This window comes from Micromys minutus (genome assembly GCF_963924665.1).
Source record: "Micromys minutus genome assembly, chromosome: 20".
In the NCBI taxonomy this organism is placed as follows: Eukaryota; Metazoa; Chordata; class Mammalia; order Rodentia; family Muridae; genus Micromys; species Micromys minutus.
Window position 1 is genome coordinate 52,238,994 of NC_137955.1, and position 15,649 is coordinate 52,254,642.

General features: G+C 48.0%; 1 protein-coding gene across 1 annotated transcript; it reads right to left on the reverse strand.

Moving 5' to 3' along the window:
* Positions 1-250: 250 nt before the first annotated feature.
* Positions 251-12,831, reverse strand: SLC6A18 (solute carrier family 6 member 18; the record flags this gene model as incomplete). Its single annotated transcript, XM_080933702.1, has 12 exons — positions 251-442; positions 1,637-1,799; positions 2,005-2,164; positions 2,572-2,776; positions 3,664-3,820; positions 4,772-4,900; positions 6,547-6,659; positions 7,736-7,846; positions 9,470-9,651; positions 10,521-10,658; positions 10,806-10,946; positions 12,675-12,831. The coding sequence occupies 12 exons, from the start codon at positions 12,829-12,831 to the stop codon at positions 251-253; spliced, it is 1,848 nt and encodes a 615-aa protein (XP_080789828.1).
* Positions 12,832-15,649: the final 2,818 nt, after the last annotated feature.

The following is a 15,649-nucleotide window of genomic DNA, read 5'->3' on the forward strand; positions in this document are numbered from 1 at the left end:
GATTCTAGGGGAAATCCGTGTCCATACAGACTGCACCCTATGGAACCTAGCTTCGGAGGAATGGCATCACATGGACTCCCACTGGGAGCTACCATGATTCTATGAGTTTTCTACCATATGGGAAGCTGGGGAAGCAATAATGGTCTCATTATTGGACAAACATGGTCTCAGCAGTGGACAGAGCGTAATGAGGCCATGTCTGAGAGGCACAGGTCTTCCTCCCAACCCTGATCTACCCCGGCTCTGCACCTCAGCAGCCTCTGCTCTCCTGTAGCTTCAGACCACTTTCTAGATGTGTATTCTTCCACCTCTGTTTGTACTGGGACAGTAGCTGAGCCAGAGCAACTCCGGGGACCCACAGGGAGGGCAGGAAGGACAGGAGCACACAGATGACCTGCACCCAGCCTGGATAGAGCTTCTCCTCTCTGGAGGGAAAATGTTCCTGTGGGAACAAAAGAGTATGCTCAGATATGTGTCCTGACAGAGACCACACCACCCATCTCCAAGTGGAGCCAGGCTGATACTTGGCCACCACCAATGTAGGTGGCCACTTTGCCATGTCCCTTCCTGAAATAACACCAAGCACATAAATTCTTGAGAAAAAATGAAAAAAGTTTGGCAAGAATTTCCTCTACCCCAGCCCCTCCTGAGAATGAAAACCACGAAGAGGCCAGTTGGGTCTGTACAACTATCACTCTGGGTCCCCAACTTTCTCCTCTGTGACATGGCAACGCCGCTCACCCGGCTTCAGATGCTTCTTGTGTGTTTGTGTGGGCAAGTAGAAGGTACATCTAATGAGACAGTTCTCATGAAAACCTCTCAAGTATACAGCCTACTTTGCTAGTCCTTGCTGGGGTCTTTCTTTAGGAATGACTTGGAAAGGATTGCTCTCATGATGAGGAGAGGCACGGGTGCAGGTGAAGTTCTGAACTGTGTGCACTTGTGCCTCTGAGGACCAGGCAGTTGAGTAAAGGACAGGACTCAAAGCTGGAAGAGACTAACCCACCTTAGCAGATTGGGCAAAGACTGGGGTCATATTGCTACTAACAAGGCTCCTCTGCTCATCACTTGTCTTCTTACAGATAGAACATGAGCAGTTTTCTGGCTGTTTGTCCTCAAACACACTGGGACAGTGAAACGAGGCCATGTCCGTAGCATGGAGGCTACTAGGACCTATGATGTCCCTAGACAAGTGGTCCTCAGCCTCCTAATGCCATGACCTAATACAGTTCCTCATGTTGTGGTGACCCCCACCATAAACTCACTTTTGTTGTTACATTATAATTTTGCTACTGTTATGAATCATAATGTAAATATCTGTGCTTTCCAATGGTCTTAGGTGACCCTGTAAAATGGCTTTCTGGACCCCTCCCTCAAGGGATCATGACCTACAGGTTGAGAACAGCTGCCCTAGAGTCTAGACACTATGGGATCCACTCTCTGGTTACCAAAGCCCTTGCCTTGGAATGCCAGTGTCCTTAGGCCTTATGGCCAACCATCGTATCTACATCCATAATTTCCCAGTTACCAGAAGTGGTCAAACCACCCTGCCATGTGTAGGTCATTTATGTGGGTGATTCCACGGGTGCTAGGTCAAGCCTGAGGGATGCCCTACAGCGCTGTGGTAAGGACTTACATATTGGGGATTCCAGGCCTTGTAGCTGGGTGATGTCTGGACCAGAAGAACAATGTAGGACAGGAAGATGCCGAACAGCAGCATAGGGCTCACCACCCTCCATGTCACCTGCCAGTAGAGGCTGGGCCGCCTCCCAGTCATCCACTCAATGTCATCACAGAACCTGCAGAAGACACTGGCTCATGCTTTCTTTTATGGCCTTATTGAAAATCCTTAAAAACCAAGAACAGTGGGCACCCTGACCCCACCCTGGATCTTAGGGTACTATCTCAGAGTGTTCCCCAAGTTCTGGACAGCTGTGGATACATACCCTGTATCATAATACCATTCCCTGCCATGCCCTAGGGTGGCACATGGGGATAGCTCACCGTTTCATCCCATAAACGTAAATGACGCCCACCACCTCCATGAAGGCAAAGATGATCAAATTCAGAGACGCTGCAAAACTGTCAAAGATCTCCAGCCAGTAGCTTCCAGACTGCAGTGTGAAGCAGATGGCCGAGAGGAAACAGATAAGGCAGGGCACCCCTGGGGACAAAGGTAAGCAAGGTGAGAGACATTGGTGTCAAGGGCCAGAAGGCTCTGGCTATCCCTGCCCTCAGCCCTTGGTCCCCATACACACAAGGTGCTGTTCCTGGCAACAGGGAGGACCTTCTAGAAATGGGGCTCAGCTTGCATAAGAATAGGGGAGGAAAAGTCAGGCTCTTCCTTCTCCCTTATCCCCACTCCTATCTCCCCTCCCATTCGTTCCTTTTCACTATTTCCACAACTTGGGGGCACTGGGACTTCACAGTCTCTAGAAGTCAGCCTGGCACAGCCTTCTCCAAGAACATGGGCCCCAGAGCTCTGCTTCTAGATGGACTGTTGAACAGTGGGCAGGATGGACAACAGGCCACAGTAGACAGTGAGGACAGGCCCTCCAGGCAATTACTCACCAGTCATAGCCTCCTTAGGTATACCTTTGGGTAAGATCCCCATGTCAAATAGTGGTGTGATGACGCCCTCCATGTTCCCAAACATGGAGGACAGACCCAGGGTGAACAGCATCCCAAAGAAGAGCACAGACCACACGGAAGCACCTGGCATGTGCAGGACAGCTTCTGTGAAAACGATGAAGGCCAGACCTGGGCCCGAGGCACTCTGCAACACAAAGTCTGTGCTGTGTACATGTCTACAGCACACAGCTCATATCATGACATGTACACACCCCATACCATGACCTGTGAATGCTGTACTGTAACGTGCATACTCACAGTGACATATGTGTACACACATGGGCATGTGTGTATAGCACCATAACATGTACATACCCCATACCATCATACATGTGCCCTATAGAGTGACATATCTGTTTCACACTATAACACATACACACCCTCATTATGACACACATGCACCTACACTATAACACATATGCACCCACACCATGACACTGTATACCCTCACTATGACATGTTTTTACTATACACTGGGAAATAAACATGTCCCACACCATAACATAAGTATACCCTGCACTGTGAAGTGTGCTTGAGCCACAGTATCACATTTGTGCATCCCCTCACCCACCATCTGTGTCACATACTGTGACATATACACACTCTACACCATGACCTAAGTACACATACATGCCTTCTGGTGTCAGGAGTACTACCCTGCCCTTCTGGGATGGCATGCCACACGCACACCTCTGAGAGAAGGGAGGCTTCTTTTCGAATAAGAAACATGGCACAGTTGAACAGGGAATCTATGCTCTTGGAGTCAGGGACCAGGAGCTACTTCCCTGAGAATCTTCCCCCTGAGTGGCCATCGCTATCCTGGTGCCTGTGTGTCCCCAGCATCCACTGGCCTCTATGACCAGACTCTAGCTACTCCCTCCTCTTGGCTTGCTGAAGTCATCCCATCTGCCAGATGCAGATAGTTGGAGGTACATTTTTGGGGATTCCCTGTGGATATGTCCCCAGCCTTTTGCAGTTTCATATGTTCTTTAGGTGGCCCTGGTTTCCTAGGGACATCCCTCCCTCCTGTACCTTATCCAGAAAATCTTCCAGATAGCAGTTCTTCAGGGGAAGTCGGGCCACCCTCTCAGCCTGAGTGGCATTCAGGTACGTGAGGACAGATGGATACTCGTCCCTGGAGATGCTAAGCTCTGGAAAGTCGAACTCGTTGATGAGGCTCAAGATATTTCTGCAGGAGCAGGAAAAGGCCAATGAGGATGGGACTGGATACTCTACAATCCAGCAAATGTTCCAATGTTCCAGGAAAGCTCTGTAGCAAATAGCAGCATCCAGATGAGAACCCCAACTTTCCTGGACCCTTTGGTGTCTCATGGATACCTTAATCTGGCCAGAATTAGAAAGGGAGTGTTATTTATACCTGTGAACCAAGAATGGGGGCATCTTTATGTGGGCATGGGTGAGGAAGAGGCAGATTCTCACTTCATCAGTGAGAGATCCAGCAGTAAGGGGGTAGCCAACCTTGGCATCATCCACTCAATACTGCTTTTATGAGTGTGCAAAATATAGGAGCTATAGAGCAGGTAAGACTCCATCCCCATCCCACCCCCAGATTTTTAAGAAAAGAATGGGAAGCCAGGAGACAAGCATGGACAACTGTGAAGGTGAAGCCTAAGTTGCTGTGGACTCAAGAAGCTGGAGATACTTAGAACTTCTGCTAGGACAAGCCGCAGGCAACAAGAACTAGTACAAGGGAGAGGCCATATAGCTACAGCTGACCATGCCACAGAAGTGGGGCTGCCAAGGCCTGTCGGAGTTCATATTGCTACCATGTGTCATGAGGGATTTCACATCTGTCTCTTCTAGTTTTCAGTCTTGCTTTGTCTTGATTCTTCTTTGCTGTTCTCCTGGTTCTCCCTTTTAGAATGAGAATGTTTCCAGGACTACCTCATCTTAATTCCTACCTTACTTCCACCAAAAAGTAAAATGACTTCTTAAACCTACTTCTGACCAAGTCACATTCTGAGGTTGCCAGTAGATAGGCACCTTCAGAGGACACTGTTCATCCCATTGCCCTGGAGAAAGAGGACACACCCATGCACTCTGTGCATATGTGGACTCCACTGTGGGTATCTGCCTGATGGCCTTGCCCTGAAGATCCCAGCACAGAACCTATGCTTACCTGTCCAGGCACCTCCCATAGTCAGTGGATGCCTTGAACCCCATGATGGAGAAGATGGTGATGGATGCATACAGGGAGGTCATGCTGTTGACCAGGGCAATAGTCACGGCATCCTTCTCACAGTTGTTCCTGTACATAAGCATATGGCTATCATGGGACTTCCTGAGTTAGAACCAGGCTTCCTATAGGAGGAAATGGAATGGTCCCCTCCTTAGGACCTCTATGGCCTGAGATGTGCTCACTCTGAACCTGGAGGATGTTGGTTTCATGTTCCCAGGATGACTTCAGGCTCTCCACACACTACTACACTACAACCCAGCTCAGGGCCTCTAAGGGTCTGGACATTCATGGGGTGGTGAGCATAAATGCAGGGTTTTTTTTAAAGACTTATTTATTTCTTATATAAGTACACCATAGATGTTTTCAGACACACCAGAAAAGGGCATCATATCTTATCACAGATGGTTGTAAGCCACCATATGGTTGATGGGAATTGAACTCAGGACCTCTGGAAGAGCAGTCAGTGCTCTTAACCACTGAGCCATCTCTCCAGCCCATGTGGGTTATTTTTAAGACCATCTTCCAATAAGAATGCATATAAGTGCACTTTGAGTGAATTCAGGCCAGTAAGATATGACAAACACTCCTTTGGTCCCAGATTGCCAGCCTTCTCTAAAGGCTGGTATAGAAGAGCCACTCAGAAACATCCTCCATCCCACAGAAAGTTGGCTTGTTAGAGTCTGTCATAGTGTGACCCAGTGGCTTAGCTTAATAACACTGCACCCTTGGTGCTGTGCACCCTGGGTATCTGGCCGCACCATCTGCATGTGTCAGCATCATGGCTGTTTCAGGAGAGCAGTAAGCTTAACCCTACATATATGCTTTTATGGTTCATGCACATATTATACATATATGGGTCAGCATTCTGCCCAGGGTGAAAGACACATGAATACTGTCATCAAAAATGAAGTTGCTGGGGCTGGAGAGCTAGTTCAGTGGGTTAAATACTTGCTACTTTTTCAAAGAGCACCAGTGCAGTTCTCAGCACCCACAAACAGTTGTAACTCCAGTTTCAGGAGATCTAATATTCTTCTGGCCTCCTCAGGCACCAGACACACATGTGTGCACACTAGGCAAGATACCCATACACATAAAAATATGTTAATAAAAACTTAAAATAAGTCATTAAAATGTTTGTCAGCTATAACAAAAGGAAAAACCAGAAATTAAGACAGAAGAGAGTTCATGCACAATTGCTTAATATAGGAGCTCTCCTTGACTACAACCTCACACAGAGGACACCAAAGAACACTTCTAAAAGGACAACTACTAATCCTGTCTTAACTTCTTGTTGGTCACTGTGCCAGGACCAACTTCTTTCGAATCTGACTGTGATCTACCGAGTCACGTGGTACACACCTTCCGAGTGAGGGGCTCTGTTTCCAAATGGATGCCAAGATTCCTGAAGCATCCTCAGTTGGTTTCATAGCATACCGCTTACAGCTCTGTCCAGCCTTGGGTGAGCCGAGTATTCTGGTAGACTGCAGACACTGCCACCAAGGCCCAACCTGGCAACCTTAGAGGACACCCTGCCTTGTCTTCAGTGTTACCTCGGGAAGTCTTAACAAAAGCCCTACTCGGAATGAGGTTCTCACTTGGACTTCACAGGGGTTCCCTTATCCAACAGTGTGGTTCCATTTGGTTGTGTCTGTCTCAGGTTTGCTGGCTCAACATTGGAACTGTAAAAGAATCCGTGCCGCAAATGGGCTGCATACCTGGGCGGGTTGTAGCTTGCAAAAGCAATATGCCCTCCAAAGGCCAGGGACAGGGAGAAGAAAATCTGGGTGGCTGCATCCAACCACACCCGTGGGTTCTGAAGAATCTTCATCTGGAATGAACAAGGGTGGCCACATTATGCAGAGGGAAGATTGTACTAGTTGGTCCATCTGATGATCAGGAGGGTGTGGCTTGTTTTAACATCTCAGAAGTGAGGAGGCCTGGGGGTAGCACCAGACCCAGTTCTGAGGTATGTCTGGCAAGCCCCTAACTCAAGAACTTGCAGACCCAGGGCTTTGGGGTGCCTTGAGGGGTCCTGGGAGCAGGATACATGCATGCATGCATGCATACATACATACATATATGTGTGTGTGTGTGTGTATATATGTGTGTATATGTGTGTATATGTGTGTATGTGTATATATATAAACATATGTGTGCGAGTAGTGTGTGTGTATGTTCAAATACTTACATTCAAATATATATGTGTGTGTTCAAATGTACATATATATGTTTCATTATGAGAATATGTGTGTGTGTTTAAATATTTATGTTTGAAGATATGTGTCAAATATATATATGTTTATATATGTGTATATGTGTTTAAATGTACATATATAAACATATGTGTTTCTTTATGAGACTATATGCGTATATATACATATATGTATGTGGTGTGTGTATATGTTCAAATATTTACATTCAAATATATGTTTTCAAATATATATGTGTGTGTGTTCACACATATGTATGTTCAAATGTACATATATTTGTTCCCTTATGAGTATATGTGTTTGTGAGTTTGTCACTATTACAGGAAATCTCATGGACCACAACCTCACACAAAGGTCATGAAAGAATACTTCTGCAAGGACATCTAATCTACATGGAAACAGACATCCTGAGTCTTGTGGCTCCCTGTTATGGGGAGCAGGGCAGAGGTCAGTACCTGCTCCAGATGTAGGACACATGGTCCCTAGTCAGCCTCTCCCTGCAGTGCACTCAGTTGCTCGCTACCTTCCCTCATGTGCCTCCCACGCAGTTATCTACATGTCCTGGATCCAGGGCATGCTGCATTTTGCTACGATGTCCCTCCTAGTTCCTAGACCTCACCCTGCATTACCTTGGCAGTCCTTACCTACAACATGCCCTGACCATGATCCCCAGAGACATTTAAGGACTACTTACATTGGGAGTAAACAGGTAGATCAGGCCCTCTGTTGCTCCAGGCAGGGTCAGACCTCTGATGAGGAAGATGGTTAGCACCAAGTAAGGAAACAGGGCTGTAAAGTAGATCACCTGAGGATAACAAGGTGTGAAATATGACCTGGCATGTGTCACAATAAAGCCTTTGTAAGAGCAGCTGGGAAGACTTCAGGGCCTGTGTACTAGTGCTCTCCTGAGACCAAGCTAGCAGTGGGTGCTTTGGGGTCAGGGCAAAGTCAAGTTCATGATTTGGGCTCATGAGCAAACATCATGGTATACCTCCATTTTCATATTTGAGCCCCATGGAGTCAAATGTGGTGAGCAGTGAGGTCCTAGGACACACAGGGCTCTCTCAGAAACAAGGACTGGTTGCATAAATAGGTGACCCATCCTCAGCCTTCTCTTCCTAGTATTTTCTCTAGCCTTCCTTCCCACACTCAGCCCTTCTCTTATCCTTCAGTCTCTTCTCCCTCATCCCCAGCCTTTGTTCCCTTTCCCCAGCCTCCTCCTTTTATATCCTAGACTCCCCTCTTCAATTCCCCTTCCCTTTCCACAACCCATAGCCGCCTCCTCTACACCTTCCTTTCCAGCCTCTTTTCTGCAATAACTATGGACTCTGCTTGATCTTTCTTAGGCAGCCTTGTTTGTGACCTCGTATCCTTCCGAACTCTTCAAACTCTCTCCAGCCCTCCCTCTAAGCCCATCAGGGCCCTCTCTATCCCATCCCCCTTCCCCTGATACTCCAGATGGCCACAGGGATAGACCCTGTCTACTCCTGCCCACACTCTCCCTCCTACACTAGCTCAGCATAAGTCTTCAGCTGGCACTTCAGGCTTCTGCTCACTAAGTGTCTGTGTGAAAGGATCTGCAAGGGACAATTGTCTTTGTGTGTGCATAGGCCCCATGACACAGACCACAGAATCTGCTGCCTGCTACATTTTCAAGAGCTTGCTGAGAACATGGCAGGCTATGTGGACTCTGTGCAGAAGAAGGTCTGCAGTCATCAGTCAAAGGCAGAGCCTGGGGTGGAACAGCCACCTGAACAGAAACCTGCCCATGACAGCATGAGAGACTTCCAAAACCTCTCATTCCAGAGGAACTATGTAACCAGAAGTATCTCTATTCTCAGTCTCTGAAAGACAGTGCCCTGTTTATAGCAGAGCCTGACAAGGCTTGTGCCATTAACACTTTATAAGCAAAAGCAGTGCCAAGCCAAGAGGAAAAAGGAAGGGGCAGAAGCAGGAGGAGGTTCTTAAAGGGACAGGATATGTGGGGTCAGCTAGTGTTGAGTAGGAGCAGAATAGGAATGGAGCAGTCAGTGCTTGGGCAGCTCTGTAGCAATCCAAGAACAGGTGGGACCTGCATTCTCAGAGAAAGCAACAGAAGCAGTGACTTGTCAGAACTCATGGAAGAGAAGCTGATGGAAAGTTGGTCCCAGTCACGGACAGTGGCATGAGTGGTTACATTGTCAAAAGTGGTCAGAATGGGATGAAAGAGACCCAACAGGATGCTTTCAACAAGAGCACACACTTGACATATACACCCAGAGGAGTGTGGACATGCCATGTGAATGCACAGACGAAAGCCAATTCCCATCAAGTATCAGTTTCAGTGAAGGCAGGACTGGGCAAAGGGAACCCCGAATCGCCACAGAGGAAGTCAGTCTACAAAGCATCTCTGGCACACAAGGCTCCTCACATTCAGTGTGCAGCTCACCTTCCCCGTGCTCTCAATACCTCTGATGACACACAGGTACACAGTTGTCCAGCAGGCCACCAAACAGAGGAATAGCTTCCACTGGATAGTGCCTGTGTTGCTGATATCAGATGTGATATTCAGAGTCTGCCGGTACCAGAAGTAGCTCACGGTGCCACTGCTCTGGCATTCCTGCACAAATCCTGGAACCAAGAGTACTGTCACTGGCTAGCCACAGGGTCTGGGGTCAGCCTATACCATGGCTCATGTATTAGCCAAGAACTATGGGTGCCAGTATAACAGGCCCTTCACAACTGACCGGTCACTCAAGCTGCCCTTGCAAAGGCCTACCTGAGCTGTCTTTACTGCCTCTCTTTTGGGCTCAGGAGTCGTGGGGCGGGGAAAGAGAGACACACACACTCTCATACACACACACACACACACACACACACACAGAGAGAGAGAGAGAGAGAGAGAGAGAGAGAGAGAGAGAGAGAGAGAGAGAGACAGAGACAGAGACAGAGACAGAGACAGAGACAGACAGAGACAAAGTATGCGCATAGAGGGTAAAGGGTAACTTTGGGTCTCATCCTTAGAAATGTCATCCATCCTCTCTGAGTCAGGGTCTTTCACTGTCCTGATGTTCACCAATGAGGCTAGGTTGGCTGGCCAGTGAGCCCCAGGGATCTTTGTTTTTCTACCCCCTCAGCACTGGGAATATAAGTATGCACCACAAGATACAACTTGAGTTCTGGGAATCAAACTCAGATCCTCATGTTTGTGAGGCAAGCACTTTGCCAACTCATTTATTTCCTCAGTCCCCAGGAGCCCTTCCTTGTTTCTCTCTGGACTCAAGGTTAAGAGGGAGAACTCCTCAAGAGACTAGGTGCCTCTATGTGCCAATCTGCCCAGATGGCTCTGGGCTCAGTGGGTTGTCAGAGGCCAAGAGTGGAAGTGAAGAACTGGATTTCAAATGTGCCCTGCAGGGAAGAGCTGAGTACATGCTCTGTAGCATGATATGCATGTGTGTCTGTGCTGCACATGGAACCTCCACATCCCAGTGGGCTCTCACCTGTTCTGTTGAGATCCAATGGGCATGTGCTCCAGGGCAGCGGGTGTTGGAAGGAGTTGAGGAAGAACCATAGGACCCACAGGAGAACAGTGTTGTAGTACAGGCTGACCAGGAAGGACACTGAGAAGCAGCCCAGGCCTGCAGACATGGTAGTGCACCCAGGACCAGGTAGGGAGTGAGTGGAACTCTTCCCTTACATATGGCCTGCCATGTCTCTCACCATAGGTGTGTGCCCCCCACAAACACAATTAAGAAGTCCCCACAAAGTATGGGAAGGAAGCATACCTACTCCACCAAGGTAGGGGGAGATGGTCTTCCACACTCCAATGCTTCCCCTCCGTAGGCGCTGACCAATGGCAAGCTCGATGTAGAAAAGTGGGATCCCCTCAAAGACCAGGGCAATGAAGTAGGGGATGAGGAAAGCCCCTGAAAAGACACAGGGTGAGGTCATAACTCCCAGATGCCCGTAGTATATCAGTGTGGTTGATGAAATGACATATTTATGTTGTGCTTAGAACAGTTTAAATGCAGTGTATGTGCCCAACGTGTACTTTGGCAACATTACCAGAAAGAGGGGCTTCAGGTATCTTGTGGATCCCACCCAGACTTTAAGGCCTTTGTTGCTAATTTTTTTTAAAGGTAGTGTCTTGCAGGCTGAGGGTATAGCCAGGCTATTAACATACTCATCTTGCAAGCCATGAGGATCTGAGTTCAATTCCCAGAATCCATCAAAAAGGCTGGTCATGGTTCTGCACAATTGTAATCTACGCTCTTAGGAGAGAGAGATGGGCAGATCCTGGTAGCTTGCTGGACAGCCGGCCAACATCTATATGGTAAATATCAGGTCACTAAAAGATAGTGTGTTAAAGACAAGGTAGATGAAATATCAGATGAGGCTGCCCGCTGGCCTGCACACATGTGTGCAGACACACACATGCACACTCACATTCACATTCATACACATTCAACATAGACTACATATCCCAAGCTGGAATTCATAGTGTTCCTGTCTTAGCCTTCCAAGGACATTACTGAAATGCCCTAAGAGGCTGTTTGGAGAAGATTCAAGGCCAAGGTACTTTAACCCCATCCCAGTCCTATGGAAACCCCTATGAACTGACAGAAGTCCTACTACCCTCTCCTTAGTCCTGTTTGTCTGAACTACAAAAGGCTTGACACACCATGAATCTTAGAAGTGCTTTCTTATCAAATGGGATGGCCCTATCTGTTCTTCTATCTGCTTTTGGCCCAGGGAGCTAGGGTCTGCTACACACACACACACACACACTTTTCCACCACAGCTTTCTCTGTCTTGATCCCACAAGCTCACACCCCTGTCTGCTTCCAGACAGGAACTTAGAACCATGGTCCTTGAAAATGATGTCCCCCATGTTGTTGCAACCAAAGCAAAGATACCATGGAGCAGGAAGACAGACCTGTGTGGCCTGGGGACCCCAGAACTTAGAGAAGCTGAGAAATCTGAGTAACAAGTCAGTCTGGTCTCACAAAGTCACAACTGTCCTATGACACCTAGGGACAAGATTGAGAGATGCTCCTTGTTAGCTCTTGAGATAGATAGCACAGCCTATTTGTCTCCTCCTGAGTCCTCAGTATGGAAATATCGGTGTGGTGCCATGAATTAGTACCTATGGGAAGAGAAACAAGTGCTTGACGGAGGGAAGCTCTGTATGTGTATGGGGGTGTGTGGGTCCTTTACTAAGTAATAGACTCTCATAACAGTTTAATGGTCAACAACAAAGTGTTCATAGTACTAGGTGTCCTTCAGAACCTCTGTGCTCTCAGGGATTGCTGCTGCCTTGGGGTGAGTCGTTGGTGAAGCCAAGCAACTAGCTGTAACATTTTGCAAAGAACCAGGAAGAAATCAGCTCTGAGTCCAGCTGGACACCAAGGAGGTGATGGGAAACCCAGAGGCTGTTGCTTGCATTCAGAACAAAAGGTATGATGTAGCAGGCAGCAATGGTGGAACATTCTACCCCTACTCACAAACCCAGAAGGTTGGATACCAGGATGGACTCAAAGACACTAAGCTATTCTTTGGACAAAAGCAAATTATAATTTCCAAGAAGGGAAAATTGCCACTCAACGGCAGGAAATGCCACGGAGAGGGGGCATGGTATGAAGCAGGCAGCCTACCTCCTCCATGGGTCTGGCACAGGTAGGGGAACCTCCATATGTTCCCCAGTCCCACAGCAAAGCCGATGCAGCTCAGGAGGTACTGGACTTTGTTGTCCCATTTGGGTCTCTCATCCTCGATGTCCACAAGTGGGTCCAGCCCTGAGACCTGGGCCATTCTGAGCAGTTACTCTGGGAATGGCTGGGAAGGCTGGGTGTACAGTGAGCACTTTGCAGCACACTAGTCCAGAAGGCCCTCTGGGAAAGCTTAAAGCAGTCAGCCCCTCCTTGAGGCATTTCTCCATTTATTTAAAGGAGCCCAGTTAATTGATAACTGGCGTCAAGTTCTTGACTACTGCACAGTCTATTTTCAACACCCGCATCTACTGGCCTAGCTGAGGTTTTCTGTGCTGTATTATCAGTGAGTAGCAGAACCGGCTAGCACCACACTCAGCATAGGCCAGATGCTCCCTGAAACCTGCAGGACTCCCAGAATGGGAATTTCAATTCCAAATAGGCTGATAAAACTTGTTAATTTTGTAATTAAGCCTATGATGCATGCTCACTTTCCCTAAGAGTCAGTAGAGCATTCCCCAAACTGTTCCCTTCCTCCAGGTAATACGTTGAAGCTCGTGACAGCATGTGGACAGTCCACATTATGCCAGGCCACCTGCTGCTCTTTCTGGATTGCTCACCCATCCCGGTAGCCCAGCAGCCTAAATAGTCTGCAGTCTTCTCTTGTGAAGGTTCTGTAAGTGGACTTTGAGCCTACACCTGCTGCCTTTGCCCAGTACAGCCCGCAGTTCTTTGGGTTCTCCTACTGAGCAGTATGTACTGCCCAGAATTCGTGCTACTGCCCAAACCACACAGGCGCTGTGCCAGTCCTGTTAGGCTGCCACAGGCACAGCTGCAATGAGGAACTGACCTTGGCTTTGTATGGATGTTGGAAGTGGTTTTTATTTCCCTGAGACATGAAATCAAAACAGATCTACCACTTGCTTGATCTTCAGGCACCCTTATTTTTTTCAGGTGTCTGTCTATGGTTTTGTGGCAAGTTCTAAATCTCCATGGTTTGACTTTGCCAAGAAAAGCCCCACCTACAGCCCCAGGCTGCACCTGCTCCAGACCCTTGGCATATCCCAGAAGACGCTGGCTGAGAACAGCCCACAGTCATCAGTGAATGGGTGTGGCACAGAAAGCTTTTTCCTCATGTGCATGGGTTTAAGGGGCTTCTTCCCAACTTCATCCTTTGCGCTAGTGACCTGACTGTTGTCTGGGGTAGCTGAAAAGGACAGAATGATGCTACCATGTGTGTTTGTGATGTTCCCCAGATTCTGAGACTCCTCCCTCATGATGCTTCTCCCTGGAGACAAGCTAAGAGCATGTTAAGCCCTTGGTACCTATAATTTATCCTCCGGCACACTGCTGTGTCAACTATGCAGTTGCAATTCCAAATATGTCTGTTGCAGAAGCTCTATAGGAGATCCCATTTTGAGCATGAGGGTAAAAGTAAGCAAATGCTTGAGAAGAGGCAGGAAATAAAGGGAAGTGGAGGGTATGGAGGCAAGACTTGGGTAGGAGAAGCATCCCTTGGTATTACCCATATGCTGGGCACGTTTCTGTGATTCTCTGTCTTCCTACTTCCCCTGTCTCTCCACCTCTGTTTCCAGCTGACCTCATTCCCATGCAGCCCCCATGTCCCAAGTCCAAAGACCTGCTGGTCACCTGCCAGTAGATAGCAGAGTGTGTAAGACTATACTGCCACTGTCTTAGTGTTAGTCTATCCCTCTGGGCTGTAGGAAATTCTTCAGAAAAATCTCCCAATCCAGAGCCGTCTGAGAGGAAGGGCTGGACTTGCTGACCACATCATCCCTGCAAGTTCTTGGTGCCTTCCATAGGCCAGGTTTACCTTCTATACCTGAGCAAAATGACTCTTACTCCAAGAATATTAGATAGGAGTGCTTTATTGAGAAAGATGTATTTTAGACTCAACAACCAACCTGGATTCCTGTCACACAGAGTCCTAAACATAAGGCAAGGACCAGAGGTAGCCTCCAGCCAGACCACACAGGACCAGAAAGGAATCTTTCTTATGCACACAACAGGGCCTATATTGATGGTTATAAGCGCCAGCAGTATTTTTGCAGCTGAGGCTTCAGAGGCCCAGAGGTGGGACCAACTGAAACTACTGGTGTGACACTCTTCATATTCATCCAGGGCCAACCCTCATGCTATGCCTCTGTATGGTTCTTGGGATAACAGTAATCGGGATCACTGTGTATAGAAAGAAGGGTGTAAGAGGACTCCATGATTCAACAATAAGATCTGCAGCTTTGTGGTGGAGGAAATGTGCCTGGTGTCACCAAGAGGAAGCACATGACTAACATCAGGGCCCACCACAGTTTCTCACCCTTTTTTTTTCCTGTGAAGATTCTCAGAAAGTCCAATTTAACTTAAATTTGGGCTTTCCCATGGAAATAGGAGGGCAGTAGTTTGTAACAAACACCCAAAGTTGCAAGTACGTGTGGCTGAGGGTAGATGTGAACCCAAGAACAACCAGCCTGCTTGGGGAAAGGGTATACATAGCCCTCCCTGGCTTCCTGTCACAGGACTGAAGACTTCTAGGCTTCGGTCGGTGGGGTGCCGAGTTCTCTTGGAGTGTTCTCAACAACAGTGGCCACAGCTGAGTTACCCTGTAACCCTCCCTTCCAACATTTGGCTAAAGATTTACGGGCTCATGCCCTCTTCAGAAGTTCACAGAGTGGCTGGCCCCCTGCCTCAGAAGAAAAGGGAAGGTCAGCTTAGCTATTCAGCAGCCTGTTCAAGGACCAATGATTAAGCAGGCATGCAGGAAGTGAGGGTGTATCAGGTCTTCTCAACCTTGCCAGTCCACCAGCTTCCTGTGCTTCTTAAAGATCAGAAGAGCCTTGGTCCAGCCCTCACAGCAAGGGGCAGAGGGCTGGCTGGGAGAGGGTAGTGACAACATTCCCAGGAGC